The sequence below is a fragment of the Pipistrellus hanaki genome (genome assembly GCF_964339955.1).
Source record: "Pipistrellus hanaki genome assembly, chromosome: X".
Taxonomy (NCBI): domain Eukaryota; kingdom Metazoa; phylum Chordata; class Mammalia; order Chiroptera; family Vespertilionidae; genus Pipistrellus; species Pipistrellus hanaki.
This window is the reverse complement of record NC_140524.1, coordinates 76818459-76845011: the sequence shown is the minus strand read 5'-3', so window position 1 is coordinate 76845011 and position 26553 is coordinate 76818459. Positions and strand designations below refer to the sequence as shown.

At 35.0% G+C, this 26553-nt stretch overlaps 1 protein-coding gene across 1 annotated transcript in view; it reads left to right on the top strand.

Annotated features, from left to right (window-relative positions):
* BRWD3 (bromodomain and WD repeat domain containing 3) overlaps nucleotides 1-24854 on the top strand; it is a 136071-nt gene extending 111217 nt beyond the window's left edge. The window contains exons 31-41 of the mRNA XM_084869408.1: nucleotides 948-1068; nucleotides 2259-2384; nucleotides 2471-2549; nucleotides 11946-12002; nucleotides 13345-13485; nucleotides 15473-15547; nucleotides 16889-17041; nucleotides 18956-19119; nucleotides 19468-19565; nucleotides 20426-20584; nucleotides 22510-24854. Coding sequence (XP_084725534.1) covers nucleotides 948-1068; nucleotides 2259-2384; nucleotides 2471-2549; nucleotides 11946-12002; nucleotides 13345-13485; nucleotides 15473-15547; nucleotides 16889-17041; nucleotides 18956-19119; nucleotides 19468-19565; nucleotides 20426-20584; nucleotides 22510-23264 — 1928 coding nt within the window. The 3' untranslated portion in view covers nucleotides 23265-24854. The remainder of the gene's footprint in view (nucleotides 1-947; nucleotides 1069-2258; nucleotides 2385-2470; nucleotides 2550-11945; nucleotides 12003-13344; nucleotides 13486-15472; nucleotides 15548-16888; nucleotides 17042-18955; nucleotides 19120-19467; nucleotides 19566-20425; nucleotides 20585-22509) is intronic.
* Nucleotides 24855-26553: the final 1699 nt, after the last annotated feature.

Genomic DNA, 26553 nt, shown 5'->3' with positions numbered 1-26553 from the left:
CAGCTGCCTCTTGCACACCCCCTACAGGGGATGTGCCCGCAACCAACGTACACGCCCCTGACCGGAATCGAACCTGGGACCTTTCAGTCCGAAGACCAACGCTCTACCGCTTAGCCAAACCGGTTTTGGCCACTAGACACTTTTTAAAATATATATATATATATATATATATATATATTATTGATTTTTTACAGAGAGGAAGAGAGAGGGATAGAGAGTTAGAAACATCGATGAGAGAGAATCATTGATCAGCTTGCCTCTTGCACACACCCCCACTGGGGATATGCCCACAACCAAGGTACATGCCCTTGACTGGAATCAAACCTGGGACCTTTCAGTCCGCAGGACAACGCTCTATCCACTGAGCCAAACCGGTTTTGGCTTCACTAGACACTTTTAACTCAAGAGGCATAGTGGTTCTAGTTTTAATAACATTTTTATATGTTTTTCCCACTTATTTTTTATGTAATGACAAACTTTCAGTTTTCTGATGGCTTATAATAGTGAAGGCAGGTAAAAGGTGTCTTTTACAATATTTTCAAGAGTCATTTTGGTTCTCTAGCTATTACATGAGCCTGACTTTGGGTTCTTTGATAAAGATAATGTGTGAGTAATATATTTTACTGGCGTAACTAGTTATATTTTCTAAAACATATCACTTGAAACACTTGGCATTTTTCCAGAAAAACGTGAAATTAATCGCAGTCCTTTAATTTTGTCTCATTTCGACTGATTTCAACTGCTCTATTATGCATGAGTCTTAGATACTATGCCCAAATAAAAATAATAACATCATAACAGTATTTGCCTAGTATTTGCATAATTGAATCATCATCATTTTATTATGTGGTGTATTGCTCCCCTTCTTATTTATGTGGGCTTTGTTTGTTAACATGAAATGTTAATGTTCTTTATAACTACCTTTCTTGATTTGGATAATATTGTAGATTTTGCCAGCCCTTTTGCCGTTCCAGTGGATCTCAGTGCCTATCCCTTGTATTGTACTGTAGTTGCATATCCAACTGACCTCAACACCATCAGGCGGAGACTTGAAAATCGTTTTTACAGGTCTGTTTAGTTTTATCATAATTACTATAAATGTCATAGCTTTATGTATTTTGCCTTTCTTTTTGTGTAATGATGCACCAAGATCTGTGTTTTTTGTTGTATAAATAATCATTCAAAAGAACCACTGCAAAATTTCTTCTAAAAATTTAGAGTACTAATTTTCCTTTATTCCGTAGATTCTCAGTCATCCAGTGTAAAAAGGGGTTTGCAGGGAATAAGTACAGGGAGAAAATTATAATTAATACAAATCACATGTGAAATAAAAATTAGTTAACTTTAGTTTATTTAAGGCAGATTAAGTGGTTTGTAGAATCATCATAATTAAGGTGCTACAGAGACTTTGAACATGTGTGTAAATCCCCTGTTGAGGAATTAAACAGCAGTTAATTAGGTTTAATTATTACCCTGAAATGTGTACAGAAAAAGAGCCAGGTGTTTTTTGTGGGTTTTTTTTTTTCCCCTCTTTGGTTTTAGTTCGGAGTGGAGTGATTATGGGAAAGCAGGTGAGGACCAATTTTGGCACAGCTCTCACCTGAGACTCCTGTGTCTTAACCACCATTATTCCATGAACTGGTTATAACCAGTTGGGTGTATTTTATAATATTACATTTAATTTCATTCAATAATATATATTATAAAAATAGCTAGATAAAAATCTGTTCTTTTCTTTTATCTTCTCTTCCCCTGAAAACTAAACATCATTTTAACTTTATCTCAACAGTTTGTTTTTATTTATTTGTATTTGTTCAAATCACTATCAATTATGACTTGGGTCAGTTCTTTTCCAAGTTTTAATATGCAGTCCAATAGTTCTAAATTATTACTTGTGCTTCAAATACTGTAATTATATACATTTACTAGTGCACATTGATCATACTTATGAGTTACATACATACAGGGTGTCTCCAAAAAAATGTATATATACTTTAACAGCTAATAGCTCACTTTTAGAAATGAAATGTTTTTTAGTAAACACTGCCTTTATAACTCTTCAGAGTATATGTATATATTTTTTGGAACACCCTATATATTGTAACACCTTTGACATATAATGATTAGTTACCTAGTTGTTCTATGCTGTATATTCCTAGAATAACTGAAGGTATTTTTTAAATTAAAAAAAAATTCAATTACAGTTTTCACTCAGTATTATTTTAGGTGTCATAGAAGGTATTTTTTTTATTTCATAGGAGAATATCAGCATTAATGTGGGAGGTTCGCTACATTGAACATAATGCCAGGACTTTCAATGAGCCAGACAGTCCTATAGTAAAAGCCGCCAAAATTGTAACTGATGTCTTACTTCGATTTATTGGGTAAGAAGTAGCTTTATTTCCATAGGAACTGACTTCTAATTTTGTAAAATGTATTGAAATATATTTTGACTTATCATATTTCTTAGGGACCAGAGCTGTACTGATATACTGGATACTTATAATAAAGTTAAAGCAGAAGAACTAAACAGTACTGATGCAGAGGAGGTAAGAATTGCAGCATTAGTGGAAATGTATTTTATGTTATTTGAAGTACAGTAAGTATTATATATAGGTATTATAAGCAATGAAGCTAATTTCTACAAGTTGGCTAAACACATATCTTTTTATATTAAACTATTTAATCTGTATTTAGATGGCATATACCAAAAATGTAGAACTATTACAGTATTCAGTCAGAGACAAGTAAGTGTCCAGTCATCCTATTGACTCAGTGGGTTTCAGTATGAGAAATCAAGACTTCATATTAAAGTCCTTTAAAACAGGACAAAGCACTAAATATTTTATTTTATTTTATTTTTTAAATATATTTTATTGATTTTATACAGAGAGGAAGAGAGAGGGATAGAGAGTTAGAAACATTGATGAGAGAGAAACATCCATCAGCTGCCTCTTGCACACCCCCTACTGGGGATGTGCCTGAAACCAAGGTACATGCCCTTGACCAGAATCGAACCCAGGACTTTTCAGTCTGCAGGTCGACGCTCTATCCACTGAGCCAAACCGGTTTCGGCAAAGCACTAAATATTTTAAATGAATGATTAATTGAGGGAAATTTTAATAGGGATTCATTTTCTACACATGTAAAATATTAACATATTTAGAATTTTTTATTGTAAAAAATCTACATTTTTCGTAGTTTCATGAAATTGCTAGTTGATTTCTTTTATAGAAATTTGCTAACAAACCAGTTTTTCTTAATTAAATAAAATTACTATTGCCAGCAAACCCTCACTTCTGATTTCCCCAGCCAGCCTTATCCCTAATGTACATAAAGACATTTGTGACTGGAGACTATGATAAAGAGAAACAAAAACTAAGATAAGAGTGAAACAGTAATGGAGAGTGATAATTCAAAAATCTTTAGTGGAAGACAATCCATCCCATGAATGAGTGACTCAAATTTTCTAAATTCTGTTGAGTGGCTATTATACAGAGATATATCACCTGTTTATAGTGTCTCTACTCTTAATCTTCACAATGGTAAATTGGCATTGTTTTTAAATCTTTAATGAAAATGTATCTGACTCTAAAATATTGTATTATTAGAGTTAAATGTTATTTACAGAATAGAAACTTAAATATGTGAATTAGGTGTTATCCTCCTAAAACTAATGAAAAATTTACCATTCTAAGTCCTGATATTTTCTCTGCCCTTTCACATAAGTACATTTTTATTACTATTATTATTTTTTATTAAATGTATTGGGGTGACATTGGTCAACATGAACAAATAGGTTTCAGGCATGGGTTTCTATGTTATAAGATTTGTATATTGTACCCTGTGCCCTCCACCTGAAGTCCAATATTCTGTCACCATATATTAAGACCCCCTTTTTGCAGGCAACATGAGTCTAAATATGTAAATCCTAAAAACTCCACCAAAAACTATTAGAAACAATATACAAATACAGTAAAGTTGCAGTATACAAAATTAATGTAGAAAAATCCATTGCCTTCCTGTATATTAACAGGAAAAGAAATGAAAAAATTATTTGCAATTGTGACCAAAAGAATAAAATAACTAGAATGAACTTTTAATGAAGAATGTAAAAGACCTGCAAACTGAAAATTAAAAGCATTATTAAAAGAGATTGGAAAAGATAGGAAAAATATCTCGTGTTCATGGATTAGAAGAATTAACAGAACTCAAATGGCCATATTATCCAAACAATAAACAGATTTAATACAATCCTCATCAGAATCCCAATGTCATTTTTTAAAGAAATAAAGTGAGAAATTATCAAATTTGTATGGAACCACAAAAGACCTCAAATAATCAAAGCAATCCCGAGAAAAAGAATTAAGGTGGAGGTAGAATGCTATCTGACTTCACATTATACATAAGTACATTTTGACTCAGGGTTTCATGTAGCAAGAATTTCTCCACAGAGTAATCGCTACTTGATTAAAATAGAAAATAAAAGTAGAATATAAATCAACAACTTTATCTTTTTTGATGAGAACATTTAAGTTCTACTTTCTTAGCAAATTTTAATTATACAATGCAGGGTTATTAAGATAGACACCATGTTTTTTTTAGATCCTTAGACCTTATTCATCTTATAGCTGTAAGTTTGTACCCTTTTACCAACCTCTTCCTGTTTCCCCTACTATCCAATCCTTGGCACTATTTGTCTTTCTCTGTCATGCTTACTTTACTTAGCATAATGCCCTCGGGGTCCATTCACTTTGTCACAAATGGCAAGATTACCTTTTATCTCAACGCTGAATTATATTCCATTTGGTGTGTGTGCATAACATATCAATCACACTTTCTTTTTTTAAGTTTGCATTCTTTTATTTTTCTGTCATAAACAATAGAACGCAGACTACAGTGATGCTTTTATTGTTGTTTTATCTTTATTTTTAATTTATCTTTATTGTAAAAGTATTGTGGCTGTCCCTTTGTTTCCCCTACATTGACCCTATCCACCCTGCTCCCTTCCCCTTTCCAGGCATTCCCCACACTCTTGTCAGTCCATGGGATATGCATATTAGTTCATCAGTTAACCTCTTCTCAAATCTTGTCCTTCCCTCTGAAATACAACACTTTGTTGCATACTTCAATGTCTCTGGATCTTTTTTGTTCATCAATTCATTTTGCTCATTAGATTCCACATATAAGTGAGATCATGTGATACTTGTCTTTCCCTGACTGGCTTATTACACTTAGCATAATACTCTCAAGGTCCTTCAATGCTGTCACAAAGAATAAAAGACCCTTTCTTTTTATCGCTGCATAGTATTCCATGGTGTAAATGTACCACTTCTTTTTTTATCCAGTCTTCTACTGATGAGCACTTGAGTTGTTTCCAGATCTTAGCTATTGCAAATTGTGCTGCTATGAACATAGGGGTGCATATAATATTTCTGATTTGTGATTTGGATTTCTTAGGATATATTCCTAGAAGTGGGATCACTAGGTCATATGGCAGTTCCACTTTTAAGTGTTTGAGGAAACTCCATAATCTTTTCCACGGTGGCTGCACCAATCTCCATTCCCACCAACAACACGCTAGGGTTCCATTTTTTCCACATCCTCAACAGTTCTTATTGCTTGTTGATTCATTGATGGTAGCCACTCTGACATGGGTGAGTTGTGGTCGTAATTTGCATCTCTCTGATGATTAGTGAAGTTGAACATATTTTCATAATGTCTCTTGGCTATCAGTGTGTCCTCTTAGGAGAACTGTCTATTTAGGTCCTTTGCCCATTTTAGATTGGACCCTTATCAGATATATCATTGTCAATATACGTTCCCATTCAGTGGGTTCCTTTTTCTTTTTGTTGGTGGTTGTTGTTGTGTTGGGTGTTTTTTTTTTTTGTTTTGCTTTGTGAAAGCTTTTCATTTTGATGTAGTCCCATTTGTTGTGATTTTCCTTTGTTTTCCTTGTCCAAGGAGATATATTGGCAAAGATATTGGTATGAGAGATGTATGAGATTTTATTGCCTATGCTTCCTTCAAGGATTTTTATAGTTTTTTGGACTTACATTTAAGTGTTTTATGTGTTTGAGTTTATTCTTGTGTGTGGTGTAAGTTGGTGGTCCAGTTTCATTTTTTTCACATGTATCTGTCCAATTTTCTCAACACCATTATTGAAGAGACTGCTTTTGTCCCTTACGTGTTCTTATCTCCTTTGTTGACCATAAAGACATGAATTTATTTCTACGCTCTCTATTATGTTCCAGATCTGTATGCCTGTTCTTGTGCCAGTACGAGGCTGTTTTAACTATTATAGCCTTGTAATATATTTTGATAATAGGTAGTATAATACCTCAAACTTTGTTTTTCGTTCTCAACGTTGCTGAGGCTATTTGGGTCTTTTTTGGTTCCCTATAAATTTCTGGAATGTTTGTTGTTCATTATGTTCCAAATATGAGTGAGATCATGTGACATTTATCTTTCTCTACTTCACTTAGCATAATACTCTCCAGCTCCATCTATGCTGTTGCAAATGGTAGGAGTTCCTTCCTTTTTATTGTAGCATAGCATTCCATTTCATAGATGTACCATAGTTTTTTAATCCCCTCATCTGCTGATGAACACTTAGGCTGATTCTAAATCTTAACTATTGTGAATTGTGCTGCTATGAACATAGGGGTGCATATATCCTTTCTGATTGGTGTTTCTGGTTTCTTGAGATATATTTCTAGAAGTGGGACCACTGAGTCAAATGGGAGTTCCATTTTTAATTTTTTGAGGAAACTCCATACTGTTCTCCACAGTGGCTGCACCAGTCTGCATTCCCACCAGCAGTGCAGCAGTGTTCCTTTTTCTCCACATCCTCGCCAGCACTTCACATTTTTTGATTTGTTGATGATTGCCATTCTTACAGGTGTGAGGTGGTATATCATTGCTGTTTTGATTCGCATATCTCAGATAGTCACTTTGAGCATATTTTTATATGTCTCTTGGCCTTCTGTATGTCCTCTTTCGGAAAGTGTCTATTTAGGTCCTTTGTCCATTTTTTGATTGGATAGTTTTATCTTCCTTTTGTTAAGTTGTATGTGTTCCCTGTAAATTTTGGAGATTAAATCCTTATTGGAGATAACATTGGCAAATATGTCTCCCATGTACTAGGCTCTCTTGTTGTTTTGTTGATGGTTTCTTTTGCTGTGCAGAAGCTTTTTATTTTGATGTAGTCCCATTTGTTTATTTTCTCCTTAGTTTCCATTGCCGTGGGAGCTGTATTGGTAAAGATTTTGCTACAACGTATTTCTGATGTTTTGCTACCTATGGATTCCTCTAAAATTTTTATTGTTTCCCATCTTATGTTTAAGTCCTTTATCCATTTTGAGTTTATTTTTGTGTATGGTGTAAGTTGGTGGTCTAGCTTCATTTTTGGCATGTATCTGTCTGATTTTCCCAGCACCATTTATTGAAGAGACTATTTTGACACCACTGTATGCTCTTGCCTCCTTTTAAATATTAATTGAGCATAATGGCTTGGGTCGACTTTTGGGTTTTCTGTTCCATTGGTCTATATGTCTGCTCTTATGCCAGTACCCGTCAGTTTTGAGAACAGTGGCTTTATAATATAGCTTGATATCTGATATTGTGATCCCTTTAACTTTGTTCTTCTTTCTCAGGATTGCTGTGACTATTCAGAATATTTTTTTATTCCAGATGAATTTTTGGGGAGTTTGTTCTAGGTCTGTGAAATATTTTTTTGGTATCTGAATGGGGATTGCATTGAATCTATAGATTGCTTTGGGTAGTGTGGACATTTTAATGATGTTGATTTACCTATCCATGAACATAGTTTATTCTTCCATTTGTTTATGTCTTCCTCTATCTCTTTTCAATATCCTGTAATTTTCCCAGTATAGGTCTTCTGCCTCCTTAGTTAAGTTTTTTTGTTCCAGTGGTAAATGGGAATTGCTGGGTTTTTTTGTTTGTTTGTTTGTTTTTTGTTTTTGTTGTTGTTCACTTTTGTTTTTGTTTTACTTCCTCTTTCTGGGAGTTCATTACTGGTAGATATAAAAACCATAGATTTCTGGGTATTAATTTTGTATCCTACAACATTGCCAGATTCATTTATTAAGTCTAGTAGTTTTTTGATGGAGCCTTTGGGGTTTTCTATGTATAATACCATGTTATCTGCAAATAATGACAGTTTTACTTCTTTTCCAGTTTGGATGCCTTTTATTTCTTCTTCTTGTCTAATCGCTATGGCCAGTACTTCCAGTACAAGGGTGGTAAAAGTGGGCATTCCTTTCTTATTCCTGTTCTTAGGGGAAATGGTTTTAGTTTTTGCCTGTTGAGTATGATGTTGGCTGTAGGTTGTTATACATGGCCTTTATCATGTTGAGATATGTTCCCTCTTTTCCCACTTTGCTGAGAGTTTTTATCAAAAATGCATGTTGTGTTTTGTTGAATGCTTTTTCAGTGTCTATTAATATAATCATCAGTTTTGTCTTTTCAATTTGTTTATGTCATGTGTATTGATTTGTGAATATTGTACCAGCCTTGCATCGCTGAAAAAAATCCCACTTGATCATGGTATATGATCTTTTTAATATATTACCAGATACGATTTGCTAATATTTTGTTGAAGATTTTAGCATCTGTGTTCATCAGTGATGTTGGACTGTAATTCTCTTCCTTTATTGGTTTTTTGAATTAGGATAATGCTGGCCTCATAAAAAGAGTTTGAAAGTGTTCCTTCCTCTGGGATTTTCTGAAATACTTTGAGGAGTAGTTGTTAGTTTTTCTTTGAATTTGTGGTACAACTTCCTGTGAAGCTGTCCAGACCTGGGCTTTTGTTTGGTGGGAGTTTACTGCTTCTATTTCATCAGTTGTTATTGGCCTATTCAGGTTTTTTATTCTTCCTTATTCAGTTTTGGGAGATTTTATTTTTCTAGGAATTTGTCTATTTCATCCACATTGTTCATCTTGTTGGCATATAATTGTTCATAGTATTTTCTTATAATCCAACCATTTCAGCATCTCCAACCTTACCAGCCTCTAGATGGCTTCTCTTATAAATGCTTGGTTATTATATTTAAGTTCAACCAGTCTTCAGTTGGTCATTCAGGTTGATTGCTCTATTTAGTTGTAAATGCAGTTTGACACTAGGAGCAGGTGAGTGTATCTTCCACCTATTCTGCAGCCATGTTGAAAACGCTTTATTTTATTGATGGTTTCTTTTGCTGTGTAGAAAAGCTTTTTAGTTTGATTTTGCCCCACCTGTTTATTTTTGCTTTGGTTGCCTTTTTCTTACTTTGCCATGGTTGCCTTTTAATTTTTTGTCAAATACTAAAAATAATTTCTAAGATCTTTGTCAAGGAGCTTACTATGTGCGTTTTTAGGAGTTTTATGTCTTACATTAAAGTTTTTATTTTATTTTGAGCTGAGATTTATGTATGGTGTAAGAGAGGGTCTAATTTCTTTCTTTTTTTTGCATATGGATATCTCATTTTCTGAGCATAATTTATTGAAAAAATATTCTTTCCCCGTTGTATATTCTTTCTCCCTTTGTTGTAAGCTAATTCACTATATTTGCATGGGCTTATTTCTGTGCTTTCTCTTCTATGTATCTATTTTTCTTTTGCCAGTACCATACTGTTTTGATTACTATAGCTTTGCAATATACTTTGAAATTAGGGAGTATGATGCCTACATCTTTTTTTTTTTTTTTTTTTTGTCTCCAGATTGCTTTAGCTATTAGGAGTCTTTTATTGTGATTCATATATATTTTAGAAGTGGTTTCTTTTTCCTATTTCTGTGAAAAATGTCATTATAATTTGATAAGGTTGCATTGGATCTATAGATTATTTTTGGGTAGCATGGACATTTTAACAGTATTATTTCATATAATCTATGAGCAAAGTACCTTTCCATTTACTTGTGTATTCTTCAATTTCTTTTATCATTATTTTATACATTTCAGTATACAATAGATGTTTCAATGTTTTTAGGTATTTTATTGTTTTTCATGAAATTTTAGATGGGATTATTTTTTTAATTTCACTATTGTCCAGAAATACAACTTTGTATTATTTTGTATCCTGCAACTTAACTAATTTTGTTTTTAGTTCTAATGATTTCTTGGTATAGTCTTTAGGGCTTATATATGTAACTAGAGGCCCAATGCACGAAATTTGTGCAAGGGGCTTGGGCCTTGGAGCCCCAGTTGCCTCGACCCTCATAGCCTCACTTTGTCTGGAAGGTCATCCAGACGGTCACCCGGAAGGTTGTTCTGCTACTTGGTCTAATTAGAATATTAGCTCTTTATTATATAGGATATGTTATCTGCTAATAGAGATAGTTTTACTTTGACTTTCTGATTTAGATGCCTTTGCTTTTTTGGCCTACTCACCCTAGCTAGGACTTTCAGTACTATCTTTATATATACTAGAAAAAACGACCGAATGACCAGTTGCTATGACATGCACTGATCACCAGGGGGCAGACACTCGATGCAAGAGCTGCCCTCTAGTGGTCAGTGCACTCCCACAGGCAATCTCCCACATCCGGCTGGCCCCAATAGTGCAGAAATTCATGCACCGGACCTCTAGTGTTAAATAAAAGTGGCTAGAGTGGGCATCTTTATCATGTTTCTGATCTTCGAGGAAAAGCTTTTAGCTTTTCACTGTTGACCATGAGGTTAGCTGATGGCTTGTCATATATGGCCTTTATTATATTGAGGCTAGTTTCCTCCTCTATACCTATTTTTTTGAGAGGGTGTTTTTTTTTTTATGGATGAATATTGCTCCTGAGAGTGATACTCCTTGGATTATGATAGAAAATTAAAGGTAACATGTAATTCAGCAACTTTATTTATTAGACTAGAGGGCCGGTACATGAAATTCATACATGTCCCTCAGCCTAGTCTGTACCCTCTCCAATCTGGGATCCCTCTCACAATCCAGGACTGCTGGCTCCCAACTGCTCGCCTATCTCCCTGCCTGATTGCCTCTAACCACTTCTGCCTGCCAGCCTGATCACCCCTTAAACACTCCCCTGCAAACCTGATCAATGCCTAACTGCTACCCTGCCAGCCCAATTGCTCCTAACTGCCTTCCCCTGCCAGCCTGGTCACCCCTAACTGTCCTCCCCTGCAGATCTGGTTGCCTCCAACTGCCCTCCCAAGCTGGCCCAGTCACCCCTAACTGCCCTCCCTTGTCAGCCTGGTCGCCCCTATCTGCCCTCCCCTGCAGGCCTGGTCCCTCCCAACTGCCCTTCCCGGCTGGCCTGCTTGCCTACAACTGTGCTCTCCTGCCAGTCATCTTGTGGCAGCCATATTGTGTCCACATGGGGGCAGCCATCTTGTGTGTTCAAGTGATGATCAATTTGCATATTACCTCTTTATTATATAGGATGAGAGTACCAGTAGCTCATTAGCTATTTTTTTTTCCTCCTAGGCATTACCTATGTGGTTTAACATCACAAGGTGGTGTGTGGGCCTTGCCTCTGTGTACTAAAAAATTACCCCTCAGAAGGATACTTAACTGAATCTTAGGTTTTAATGCACATTCATATTTTCCCTGTAGGTAACAGATATATTTCTTGACATATCAAAAGACTAATCATGAGTAATTTATTGTTATAGTATATTAATTTAGCATTTCATATAGAGTAAGTTTTGTTTAGATACTAACATTTAGGTACAAGTTCAGATACCAATCACCATATTTTTTTCCCTTATTTCATATTCTGATTTAAAGAAAAACCCTGCTTACTCTTCTACTGTATTTTTCAGCTTATATACAGCACATAGTCAGTATTTGGAGTCAATGTTCCTCCAGCCTTTGTTCTGCTGCCTGCTATAATGAGGGAGTTAATGATGATTGTATTTATTTCTTTGTAAGTGTTCATCTAATTTATAATATTTTGAATGTAACTTAGCATCTCTCTCTCTTCCTTTTTAATTTTAGGATACAGAAATGGTTGATTTAGATTCAGATGGCCCTGGTACTTCATCTGGCAGAAGGGTGAGTGAATAAATGATAAGAAATTTTTATGTTTCTTGTGTGAGGGATCCCTAAGGCCAATTCCAAATGTTTGAAAACTTTCTAGAAACACTCAAAGTACTCAGTGTGTGTGTGTGTGTGTGTGTGTGTGTGTGTGTGTGTGTGTGTGTGTTAGAAACCCGGTCCGGCCAGCCTGGCCAGGGGGAAGGGATATGGGTGGTTGGCCAGCATTCCTGCTGGTTGAACTCCTGGTCTGGGGACAATTTGCATATTTGCCTTTTATTATAGGATATACACTGAATGGCCAGATTATTATATGTTCAGAGATCATAATAATCTGGCCACTTGGTGTATAGTTGTTACTCATTGCTGAGTTTTATTGCCGTGACTCATTAAGGATAGATAGCTGGATCACAGGGGAAAAGACATAGGCAAAGTCAGAAAAACCCATGGGCAGGGTTTTTTGTGCTCTCTTCCTCATTTAAGGGGCCACACAGAGCATAATCTTTCCCTAGCAATGAAAATGTAGCAGTGTGTGTCTGATTAAATAATCAGTCCATAAAGAATTTATTGAGAGCTGGTTGTTTAGGCACCATCTGACTAGTATGTGCCAAGATTCCAGAATTCCAGAAACCAAGAAAAGTTTCAGAAACCAGGTGTTCAACACAGATCACATTGTATAATGTAGATAGAGCAGACCACATTTATTATTTTGAAAACAGTTCAAGTGCCAAGTTCCCAGATGTCAGTCATGGGCCAAACTTGTAAGCAAGCCATACTAATGATAGCAGCTTCAGGTCTGTTCTGTTAACTCTGTACTGCATACTTTTTCTCTATAATAATTAAATATTTGTTCTACATGAGGGGGAAATTTTCTTTGAAATACTAAAAAAGATCATATAAAGAAGGCATCAAATGGTAAAGGCTAGCATTTATCATGACCATAAATTATGTGTGTGTGTGTGTTATTTTGAGAAGATTATGGGATTATGATGCCATAGTCAGGTACACTTAACAGCAAATATTAAAATTTTTTGGCCTTGTGGAAGAAAAATAATATGTTCCCCTGTGTTTATTTGAGATACTGATTTTCTTAAAATAAAAATTCACAATAATATAATTCTTGCTATTTTCATGAATATAATATCTACTTTTTATTTGTTTATATTTTTCCAGTGAAAATTATGTCTAATTTAAACTTAAACTTACTTGTTATCAAAGATATAAGCAAGAGAACTTCAATTAATTTTAAGTAGTTTAGCTGTTCTATGTTACATTGACATATTAACATTAGAAAAACAGGAGAAAATTAATGAAGAGTGAAGAAATGAGCTTTTAATTATTATTCTGTTAAAATCTACAGGTCAAATGCCGAGGCAGAAAACAGTCCTTAAAATCTAATCCGGATGCTTGGAGAAAACAATGCAAAGAACTTTTGAGCCTCATTTATGAACGTGAAGACTCAGAGCCATTTCGACAGCCAGCTGATCATCTTTCTCTCCCAGTAAGTGTGCAGTTTAAATAGTTGCCAATATGTAATTTCCCATAAATGTCTGCTAAGATCTAGTTAAGAGCCACTTTTCACCTTCCTTCCTACCATCTTTCTCCCACCTTGCTTGCTTCCCTTCCTTTTTTACTTTTTTTATTCCTTCCTCCTTCCCTCTCTCCCTCCCTCTTTCCTTCCTTCTCTCCCTTCTTCCTTCCTTCCTTCTCTCCCTCTCTTCCTTCCCTCCCTTCCTCCCTCCCTCCCTCCCTCCCTCCCTTCCTTCCTTCCTTCCTTCCTTCCTTCCTTCCTTCCTTCCTTCCTTCCTTCCTTCCGCTTCCTTCTTTGTATATCTTTGAATTGTGAATGTGGGTGGTGTGATTAGTCATGACTTGTTAAAATATCTGTCATATACTTTATATGTAAACTAAGGGCATAGTGCATGAATTCATGCACCTTGAAAGGAACTGTGGGCCATGAGGCTACAGTGGGTACAGGGGTGGGTCTTGCCACATCCTCCACACCCCCGCCCTGTTCCTCCCACCGCAGCCCCTAGTCCCCTCTCAGCTGACTGCGCTAGCCCTGCTTGTATTATACCTGCTGACTGTATGGAGTAATTGGGGCCAGCGCCAGCAGTGGGTATGAGCGGGGCCAGCCCAATTGCTTGGCGCTATCAACAGGTGTGAGTGGCGGCTAATGCCCCAATCACCCCTCCAGAGCAGGGGGAGGTGGAAAAGCCCACAAGGGCAATGGCACTGGTGCCAGGCACTGGCAGTTGGTGTGAGCAATGGCTCCATCATCAGCTGCAGGTGCTAGTGGGGCCAGGATTGGGTGCTAGTGGGGCCAGAGCTGGCAGTGGGGGCCAGTGGGGGCTCTGTCTCCAGTAGTGGGTGCGAGTGGGGCTGGCACCAGCAGCAGGTGCAAACGCAGGGTGGGACCACGGTGCATGGGAGCAAAGAATTTTTGGTAACCACCAGAGGCTCACCCTGATGACAGCGACCAGTTCCCCACCTTGGTCTGGTGCCCCTGCTCACCTGCTCTATTTTCCTGCCATGGCCGACACCTGCCATGTTCTGTGCTCTCCTGCCTGCCATGTTCCACATACACCTCCTGGTGGTCAGTGCATGTCTTAGCCAACAGTTGTTCTGTTGTTTCATTGTTCTGCCATTTTGTCTACTTGCATATTAGTGTTTTATATAGAGAGATTATACATTTGTAAATCCAATTTTAATCTAAATATCTTTGCCAGTAATATGTTATAGAATTTTACACTTGACACATATAACCAATGTCACCTCAATAAATTTAAGTTAAAAAATAAAAAATATCTTTGCAATATCCTGCTTTTATTTTGGATATTTGTTTAATATGTTTTACTAACTTATAATACACTTCTACATACTGCAGACCTTTGGTTACATGTGTCAGCCTTAAGTGTTAATAATATATGTTATTTTACACTTAATTTATGTTAATAATTTAAATATGTTATCCAATATTTCACTTAGGTAACCAACATACCATATTACTTCTCATCAAAGATCTAAGCACAAGAACTTTAATTGTAGGATTTCTTTTCTAATAGTGTTATCTATTTATATATTGAATAACCTTTTAGTATTAATAGTAAATCTTATTTTAACATATTCAGAGAAAAGGTATAGCACTATTTCAGAAATACATCAGACCATCCTCTGAAATTAGTAAACATCAATAGTTTCTACTATACAGATTTAAATTGGGAAAAATATTATTCCAATAGTAAACAAGATTATGTTTCATAAAGCTTTTTTGTTCTTTTGTATGGAGTTTGGGTAGAATAAATTAGTCTTGTGTTTTCATAGTAGAGGAACGTGATGAATGTAAACTTCCTTCATCTTAAAGTACAATCAGTAAAAACATTCTTCCTTTTTATGGATCTTTGAACTTTAAATAATAATTGTATTCCAATTCTTAATATTTTGTTGTGGTGGTCTAGAAACACAATATATGTTCTTTACCCTTATAGGGCCATCAAGAGCAAGAGGGAGAGCCCTCAGGGTCAAATGCTCTGGAAAGACAACAAGATCCATCTCTCTCTGAGGTAGGCCTAGTAATCTCTTTAAAGACACATACTACTTATTTTTATGTAGTTTTACTTCTTAAAATCTCCATACTACAAATAAAACTTTTATAATTTGCAAAGTTGTTTTCCAACTCTGCCCACTCCCTTTTTATCCTTGATATTTTTAGTAGTTTATTTTTCTTTTAAATCAGCACATGTTCTCAGGAGGGATCTTTGTATACCATCTGTATATGTGGTAGACGTTTACTTGTTTCTGTAGATCTAAAGCTACCGTAGCATAGTAGAAATCATCAACTGTACAATATAGTTGTGTCTGTATTGCAGCTGATTATTCCCACTGGGATTCATCATACTACACAAAGTTCCAATCTTTTTATTCTATTAAAATCTTTATATCTATAAGCCCTGCTGTGTTGTAGTACTTTTGATTTTTATGATTTAAGCAAACATTTTTAAAAAGACATATTAAGAGCAATTGTGGTTTCTCATACTTTGAAAAATATTTTTCATTTTATATCTTTCCTCTGTCCCTTCTTCTGATTCTCTGGTTATTTCTTCAAGAGAAATGTGGTGATTTAATTCTTAATGTTTCTAAATAGTATGAGGGATCTAATACAAACATTTCTTTTACTCCAAAATATATTCTTTTATTAATGGTTGTGATCTATTAGGTATATTATGTACATTGCAAGTGCACTTCCATAGGATAACTCTAGAAAGATCTTAACTGGACTTGAGAGATATAGGTTAAAATAAAATCTTTTCCCTACTCTAAATAAAAATCAAACTAATTTTTAATATATGAAAATGAAGTTCTTAGATTAAGCAAAATCATCACATTTATTGAAATCAGAATGATAAAAGAGAGAATCACAGGCATGGCCAATTTAACTTTCACTTTCAACTAATGACATCTTAGAATGCCCTCATAGCTGAGAATGTCTTAGAAATATGTACTAACTAATTGGTGACATGGAACTGTTTAATTATATGAGAATTATCCCATCTTCTACTTTCATTGAGCAGTTTGCCAGGGAAGTGGGGTTATTTCAGCCAAGAAATAAAATTTTATATTGTGGACTCTGTATGTAAACTTCCTTCATCCAGGGATGAAGCTAGTGGCTATGGATTTTCTTTTCTGGTTCTAGAGAGAGTCATATGGTTATGGATTGCAGAGGGAGTGCTAAGACCCTCCCATACCCCCTACTGTTTTTGTGAGCCAACAGAAGAGTTGTTGAGGGTTGGCAGCAGGTTGAAAAACAGTCTATTTCATAGTGACTTGGTGATGCAAATCTTAGTCCCATTGTATTACATAGTATTGTTACTCAGCCTTTGTATTTAATAACACATTCTTTGTAGGATTATCAAGGTGTTATAGACAATCCTATGGACTTCAGCACTGTGAAAGAAACTCTGGAAGCAGGAAACTATGGTAGTCCTCTGGAATTTTATAAGGATGTTCGCCAAATATTCAGCAACTCCAAAACTTATACCTCTAATAAAAAATCAAGGGTATGTAAAACCTCTATTAGGTGGATTGATTCTCTAAGCATCTAGTTATATATAGCAAACAGCCTTTTCTTTCACCAGTTTTAAAATTGCTAAAAAAGTATATACCACAATTCTGACATCGCTACTAAAGTTTAATTCTCAGTGTTTCCTGACAGTTTATTAGGCATGCATAAAGATACATTTAGCAGTCATTCTGGAATTAAGCACCTCTTTTTTTTTTTTTTCTCCTACCTGCCTCATCTTTGTTTTTTATTAATATTTTATACCTTCCAGAGAGAGGTCAAGGGATGGAGAGCTAGTAATTAAGTACCCTTTAATATGTCCAATAAATAAGTTTATAAATAAGAGGGGTTAACAGTTTTAATTTATATATTTGGATTAGTTCCAAATATTTATATTCTTTTTATTATAACAAACTAGAGGCCCAGTGCAGAAAATTCTGTAGGATCAGGCCTAAACGGGCAGTTGGACATCCCTCTCACAATCCAGGACTGCTGGCTCCCAACTGCTAACCTGCCTGCCTTCCTAATTGCTCCTAACCTCTTCTGCCTGCCAGCCTGATCACTCCCTAACCACTCCCCTGCCAGCCTGATCAATGCCTAACTGCCCTCCCTTGTAGGCCTGGTCACCATTAACTGCCCTCCCCTGCATACCTGGTCCCCCCAACTGCTCTCCCCTGCAGGCCTGGGTTCCCCCAACTGCCCTTCCCTGCAGGCCCAATCACCCCCAACTTCCCTCCTCTGCCAGCCTGGTCACCCCTAACTGCCCTCCCCTTTAGGCTTGATTGCCCCAACTACCCTCCCTTGCAGGCCTGGTCCCTCCCAAATGCCCTCCTCTGCTGGCCATCTTGTGGCAGCCATCTTGTGACCACATGGGGGCAGCCATCTTGTGTGTTGGAATGATGGTCAATTTGCATATTACTCTTATTTGATAGGATGACCACTTGGGGCAGCCATCTTGTGTGTTGGGGTGATGGTCAATTTGCATATTACTCTTTTATTTGATATGATAGTGAACCAAATTGGGAAGTTACAACTCTGTATTTGTACTCACATTTAGTACTTCTATGTTTTTTCAGAAATTAAATATTTTGAGAACAAAACAGTACTGCTAATAATTTTTGTGTTTTGTAATCACTGGTATATTATTAACTTGTAAATAAGTTCCACAATAGGTATATAACTTGCCTACTTTCAACTCATAAAATGAATTTTCATCAATTTCTGTAGGCATAATTTTTTCACATTTGATTTTATTTCCTACACTTATTATATTTGCATATGCTTATATATTTAAAACAGATTTTATACTTTGAAACTTTTAAAAACATATATTATGAACCTTTTCCCATGTCATTATTATTCTTTAAAAACAGAAGTTTTAATGTCTCCATGGTATTTTATTATACAGTGGTTTTATGTTATTTTGCAAGCAACATAGTGCTAGAGATTTAGGTTGTTTCTAGTTTTTGATTTTACATGAATAAAGTTGTGGATAACATATTTAACATACTTTAACATAATTATTTTGTATGTGTAATTCTCAGATATTTTATTAAAATAGATTCCCAGAAGTGAAGTTATTAGCCAAAAAATGTGTATATTTTTAAAGATTTTTTTAATACCTATTACAAATTGTCCTTCAGAATTGTTCCTGTTAATAAAAATCCACTGGCAATGTATAGGAATCTTTTTTCTACCCTTCCCAACATTGGATGTTATCTTTTAAAAACCTTTATTAATTTTTGGTTAAAAATGGTATCTTGTTTTAATTCTTCAGGAAGAATTTTTTCAAGTGTATGGAAAAATTTTGTACGAAAGAATGATGTTGATAATGGCCCAGGCATGTTTATACATTCTACTTTTTATATAATTGAAGTAGTTAATAAAACAAGACTAATTTCTACTTTTTCAGATCTATAGCATGACACTGAGGTTATCTGCCTTATTTGAAAGTCATATTAAAAATATCATCTCTGAATATAAATCAACAATCCAGAGTCAGAAGAGGAGAAGGCCACGGTACAGAAAACGTCTGAGAAGCAGCAGCAGTTCATTATCAAGTAGCAGAGCTCCTAGGTATATTGCAGTGATGTAGTATTATATTTTACGTTTTCAAAGCATTTTGTGTATATTACCTCATTTCTTAAAGTTTATTGAATAGTTTGTGGGGATCCCAAGATCCAAGAGATTTTTTTAAAGAAATCTTGTACCTGTATAAACATGGAGTTGGTAACCCAAAGCTATGTTCGTATGGATTTTGTTATACCAAAACCTTTTTGTTTTTTTAATGCTTTAAATTTAACTTCGTTATATTACCAGTTTGAAGCATTTAACTTAAATTATTGGTCATTTTGTATTATACTGTCTTATCATAATATGATGCTAATAGAAATTTTTTTCACTGTTATATATTTTTACTTGTAGTCCAAAAGGGAAACAGAAACAAATGAAGTTGCAGCCTAAAAATGACCAGAATACCTCAGTGTCTTATGCAAGGACCAGCTCTCCTTTCTCGTCTCCTGGTAAGTGCCTTTAGTGTTGGTGTTATATATTTCAGTTTAATACTGATATTAATGACATAGAAAAGGCAGCATGATTTATACCAGTAGTACAAAGAGCAATGAATTTTTGTATGGAAAAGTTGTGTTTTATTTCCAATTCTTTTCTCTAGCTGTGTAATCTTAGGTTAGATATTAGGCCATAAGAGGAAGTGTCTTCATATTTTAAATGAAGGTGTTAAGACTAGATGAATTTTTAAGTTTCTTAGCTTTAAAGGTCTGTAATTTTATGATTTTTTTTCTATATATTTTATTGATTTTTTTACAGAGAGGAAGAGAGAGGGATAGAGAGTTAGAAACATCGATGAGAGAGAAACATTGATCAGCTGCCTCTTGCACACCTCCTACTGGGGATGTGCCCCCAACCAAGGTACATGCCCTTGACCAGAATCGAACCCGGACCTTTCAGTCCGCAGGCCAACGCTCCATCCACTGAGCCAAACTGGTTTTGGCTGTAATTTTATGATTTTTAACATCTATTATATCTCAGAGTACTGTCTACAATATATTTGCCAATGTAAGAATTGAGGATTCATTATGTAAGGAAGTGTTTTCCTTAGACAACATCTTTAACAGCTTGAACTAAATATTTTGTGTGTGCAATTCTCTGATACTTTTTCCTTGGACAAGTTTTTCTGTTATTCCATCCTTGAAAGCATAATGATGTGATAAAACATTTGTTCTCAAAATAGTCATATTTTCTCCAAACAATGCACAAGTTATTAGAGTAACCGAGTGAGATAAAGTTTTAAAAACAGCCTTTTTTTATAACTTTATTGAAAACATGGTAATTATGTTAACATTACAATCTTTTTAAATGTAAGTTTCAGATACTGCTGAAGGGCTTTCACTATATTTACTTGATGATGAGATGGATGGACCATTTTCTTCGTCGAGCTTCAGTGGATATAGCCGAAGTGGAAATAGCCATGAACCAGGGAAAGCCAAATCATTTCGGAATCGAGTTTTGCCAATTAAACAAGGTAGGAAATAATGATGGACATAGTATTTATTCTTTGTTCCTTTATAATAGCAGATGAATAGTTTAAAAGCTGTTTTATTTAGGTTGTAAAAATTAGCTTGTCCTTATAGTTAGTATTTTAATATTGTCAAATTTGACTCAGACAGGGTTTCATATCCACAACCAGGAAAAGCCTCTTAGCAGATTTCCAAAACGTCCAAACATGTTTTAGTCTTTTAAAATAAAATATAAAATTAATAGGGAGGAACAACTGAATGAAGAGCTCCTTCTTCAATCACATAAAAACCAGAATGTTAGACACATTAAGGATTATTTGTATATTAAACCATATTAATAAAAATGGCAAAAACATCCAAAACCACCTTAAAATAAGTCTCATTTTTTAAAAGCCTACCCCAGTTTTTAAAAAAAGGATTTTGTTGACCAATGAGCCTTCTTTTAGTTAACATCTACATCTACCACCTTATTCTGGTTTTCTAGTTACATATAACTAAGATATTCTCTCCCCTCAGAACCTGTTGTCTCAATAATTCAGTGGTTTTCAGACTGTTTTGCCTATTTTTTTCAGTAATCCACAGAGCTACTTCAGGAATTTTCAGAATAGCCTTCTCCGTTCAACCAGGGCTCCTTATTATTATTCATGTAATGAGCTTCCATATAACTTTTATTTGTAGAAAAAAATTCACCAATTAAAAAGAAATCACTGACCCAATAATTCATTATCATGTACAATTTTTTTGTACCATGTCAGGTGACATCATTTATAAACAGCTGAAGGTTATTGTTACGTAGACTTTCTTCTTATACTTAGCCCTATGTTATGGACCTTGAACATGTTCAATGAAACTTCTAATGTGTTCATCTATTTGAATTTTGTGAAGAATATTTGCTATGTTTTTAGAAATATCTTTATAAGATGATGCTCCAACCAATTGAGTCACACTGGTCAGGGCCCACAGCACTCTTTTTAAAGTATAAATCAGATCTTGTCATTTTTCAACTATAAAACTCTTCACTGGCAGTAATCTACTAATCTTTTTTTTCTCTTCCACTCTAGTTATACTGAGTTTCTATATCCTCTGATGTAGTGTTCTTTCCCAGATCTAACTTCACTCAGTTCTTTTTTTAAAAAATATATTTTATTGATATTTTACAGAGAGGAAGGGAGAGAGATAGAAACGTCGATGAGAGAGAAACATCGACCAGCTGCCTCTTGCACACCCCCTACCGGGGATGTGCCCACAACCAATGTACATGCCCTTGACCGGAATCGAACCTGGGACCTTTCAGTCCGCAGACTGAGGCTCTACCTCTGAGCCAAACCGGTTTCCGCCATTCAGTTATTTTCATAGATACTACCTCTGCAGAAAAGTCTTTCCTATATAAAATATCCCTCAAACATTACATTCACAGTCTATTTTTACCTTCTTTTATTTATAACATGTATTATTAATAAAAATTTTGTTATTTTAATTGTTCATTTCATTGTCTAGCAAGTTTTCCCTACTAAAATAAAAATTCAAAGAGCAAGGACTTTGTCTCATAATTGTCACATTTTAAGCTCCAAGCAATGCCTGAACCATAGTAGATAATCAGTAAATATTTATTCAGTGAATGAATGAAATTATTCTGATACACGTTTCCAGATAATTCTTTTTAGAGTTCAAGCCCTTAAAATTTCTGCCTAGCTACTTTATCCTTCCACATCTCCCCACCCTCCTCAGTAAAAGCAATCAGACAAAATCAGAACTTTATCATCTTCATTTCTAACAAATTTAAATTCATACTCCATCACTTCTATGCTTTTACCTCATCCATCTTTTGGTATAAATATTTTTTATAGATTGCTTATGTTACTTTTGAACCTAAATAACCATCTTACTAATGTCAAAGCTTAACTTTAAATAATCATTCATCTTCATTTAGATCACTCCCCTGACAGACCCGTTACAAATGGTGATGGCAGAGAGCCCCGGGCAGGAATGAAGAGAAAACTACTTAGTGCATCGGAAGAAGATGAAAGCATGGGAAGAGAAGACAAAGAGAAGAAAGAATCAAAAGAGAAATCACATTTATCCTCCTCAGAGAGTGGGGAGTTAGGATCCAGTTCGAGTTCTGAAAGTACCTGCGGTTCTGATTCTGATTCTGAATCAACTTCCAGAACAGATCAAGATTATGTAGATGGAGACCATGACTATAGCAAGTTTGTACAAACCAGGCCTAAAAGAAAACTCAGAAAGCAATATGCCAATGGAAAAAGAAACTGGAAAACAAGAGGCACAGGAGGAAGGGGCAGATGGGGGAGATGGGGGAGATGGAGCAGAGGAGGCAGGGGACGAGGGGGCAGGGGACGAGGGGGGCGAGGAAGAGGGGGAGGTAGTACCAGAGGGAGAGGGAGAGGCAGAGGAGGGAGAGGGGCTTCTAGAGGAGCCACCAGAGCCAAACGTGCACGTATTGCTGATGACGAATTTGATACCATGTTTTCAGGACGTTTCAGTAGACTGCCTCGAATTAAAACAAGAAACCAAGGCAGGAGGACTGTTTTATATAATGATGATTCTGATAATGACAATTTTGTGTCCACTGAAGATCCTCTGAATCTTGGTACATCCAGATCAGGCAGAGTGCGTAAAATGACAGAAAAAGCCAGGGTTAGCCATCTCATGGGATGGAATTATTAACAGTTAAGGAATTTAGAATAATTTAAAAAATTCAATGGCCTTCTACTGCAGGGAATTTACCAGGATATCTACAAAGCAAGTTGTGTGGGGACTTATGCTTCCTTTCACATTGGTGCTTTTCCATTATGCCAGTACACATTTGTTTCAAGACTTTTGATCTCCACACCTAATTTGTTCAAACAAGCCTTATTCATTAGGCCTTAAAATTTAAAAAAAATTATGCACACATACACACACACACACACACACACACACACACACACCACAGACACACTACAGATTTACTACATTAAAGGAGCGTTCTGCTTCTTAAGAGTAGCATGACATTTTTATCTCAGTAGAATATCCCTCTTTTGCTTTTGTATCACAGAAGTATAGCAGCTTCTTACAGAGTTTTATATAGTTTGTTTTTGCCATTTTGATTCCTGTACCCAGTAATAATAACTTTTGCACAATACACCAATCCTAAAGGCAGCTATTAAATGTTTACAGTTTCTATATTGTAAGAACGATCTGGATTATTTTACTCTTCCCAGGCCAAACTTTCAATAATTGTACTGAACTGAAGTATATATTTATACTACAGTTTTTTTGGGGGGGTGGGGGGATCTTGATATGCTTTTCATTGATTTGCTTAATTCGTGTTAAAGGTGAGAAAGGGTTGGTGCCTTGTAAATATGTAGCAAATCTTTGTGGTGTGTTCTGATGTGTGCATTAACTTTATTAAAAAAGAATACTTGAGGTATCAATCTAGACAAGGTGCCAAATGCAAAAGTTTCTTGCATCCATTTTCTTTTTACTATTATATTTTGTTGCATTAATAGAACTTGTGTAGTTTAAAGGATACCTTAAACATTTGAACAATCCTCATCCACAAAAAAATAACTTCTTTGAATAGTAGCTCAGCTACCTCTATTAACTACAACTACTGGAAACAATAAGGAAAAATAGATACAATTATTCATTGACTAAGGAGAAATAGAACAAGCTTGATGAAAATAAATATTCATAAGTTATAAGCTGAGAGGTTGTTAATCATATCGGCTCTCAAATTAATGGTTGTAATTAACAAACTTGTATAAGTATAGTATGCTCTATATTAGACTTTTCTTAGAACATATTTATGAAAGTAGACTTGGGCGACTGCATATATATATATATATATATATATATATATATATATATATATATATTTGCTGCCACTTATTATTTAACACCTGTGAGAGAATGGTTTTCATTTGAATTTCAAAATGTAACAAAACACCTAGTTTGAGTTGGAATGTTTTGGCTAATATTTTGAATCAATATACATAGGTTCTGCTCATACCATTCCAAAAGGTTCTTTTGTTATAATCTTCCAGAAAAGAACCTCATTGCACTGCATACTGATATTCTGAGTTTAGAGGTGAAAAATTTTTTTCAACCCTTTGGTTTTGTTTACAGCAGTAGAGTGCATAGTTCCATAAGTGAGTTTGAGTTCCAAGGTCATTTTTATTCCGTAAATTTGAGAGTTTGCAAATTTATTAGATACTTAGATTTTTGAGGTGGAAGGGAATATATTGATCTCTCTTCTTTTTTTTTCTTTTTTTTTCTTTTTTTTTTTTTTTTTTTTTTTTTTTTTTTTGTAACAGCAGATTTGTTGCACTTAGAACAGATTTGTGGGTTAAAAGAAACTTCTTAATGTACGCCTAGTAATCCCAGGATATTTAAGCTAATGTATTTGTTTTATGCTTTCAATCATTTCATGCATCTGAAAAATCCTTAAGTGCAAAGGAAGGAGTACACACATAACTTTGCTTTTTTGGTTGGGTCAGGTGGGGGTTATTCTTGGACTAACATCTTTAAGCAATTTTCACTTGCAGTAGAATTGTTTAGGCTTTAAGAAAGTATTCTTGTGAATTGTTAATGGCACTAAATTCTGTTACTGGAGAGCAGATCAAGCTTATTTATTTTTTTGTAGTCATTTTTTTTTCACTAAACCAAAACTACTCTGGTTGTAATTCAACTGCCACTTTTAACCATAGTATAGATTAAAAAATGTTCATATTTGAAACTCTACATTTGATTTTTGCTAAGACATGTTTTTTTAGTTTTTCATCTCTTGGGCATTTAGGCTAAATTTGTGCCTGTGTTTTCCTGGAATCAATAATACTTTGGCCTACCCTAATCAAAGTAACAGTTACTTAAATTCATGGGTATACCCAAATGAGTATCATGTGTATCGTTTTAGTGTGAAATCCTTTGTTAACATTCTTCTATGAAGAGCTTACCTCTTGAAATGTAGAAGAATGCCATCTATGATTTTAGCTCTCTGAAGCTTTATTTATAATTTATTTTGAAAAATAAAAATGCCACATTAATCCCCAAATATCAAGATTTTCTAGGTTTAGGTACTTAGAAAAACAAGGCTAAAGACATTTTAAGCATATTTTATATGTAGTGAAATACTGTGAAAATACTAGTGACAGCATTTTGCTGTAATGTTGGTTTCAGTTATAAAGATTTAAAGAGTTAGTCACCAGGGTGTGTTAGATGAGTATAATCATTTATTACAAAACAAACAGATCATTTCTGTTTGCATGCAAATTATTTTAATAATTGTGAAAATAAAAGTTTGGAATATGTATTTTTACTTTTATATCTGGACACCCCCCCCCCCAATTTATACTTTGCTTATTTTGTAGCACTGCCTCCTGTGAATGTGATGTAATTTTTATCACATTGACTATATTATTGCTTTAATTTTTTAGAGGCCCTTTAAACCAATTAAGATCTGAGTTCAGTCATAGCAAAGCAAGTAGGAAATGAGCTAAGAAGGTTGAAGAAAAGCCTAAATCTTAAATGCATTGCTAAGAAAAATAAAACCACTGTAATATTTAGGTTCATGAGAGCATACAGATAGATATATAAGCCTAATCTTATGCTAGGTATTAGTAGTCAGTGAACTGTAATATTTCTCATGAATGCTAATAATGTTAATTCCCAGCTTTAAGATCTTAGCATGGTATATGTTTATAAAGACCGAATTGTGTGTGCTTTCTATGGCTTGCTGTGTGAATCTCTTCTAGATTCGGATGCTCTCTAAAATATTCACTAGCCTGTTAGCCTAGTGACTAAATTTGTTCATGTGTGTGTGTATGTGTGTGTACGCGCGCATGTGTGCGCACGTGTATGTATGTAGATTTTGTCCAACTTGGCACAATTTATCTCAGACATAAAAAATATCACTGTCTACCAGTTCTTTGCCTGTTGTAAAGCGCTTAGCTTGTGTGTGTGTTTGTGTGTGTAT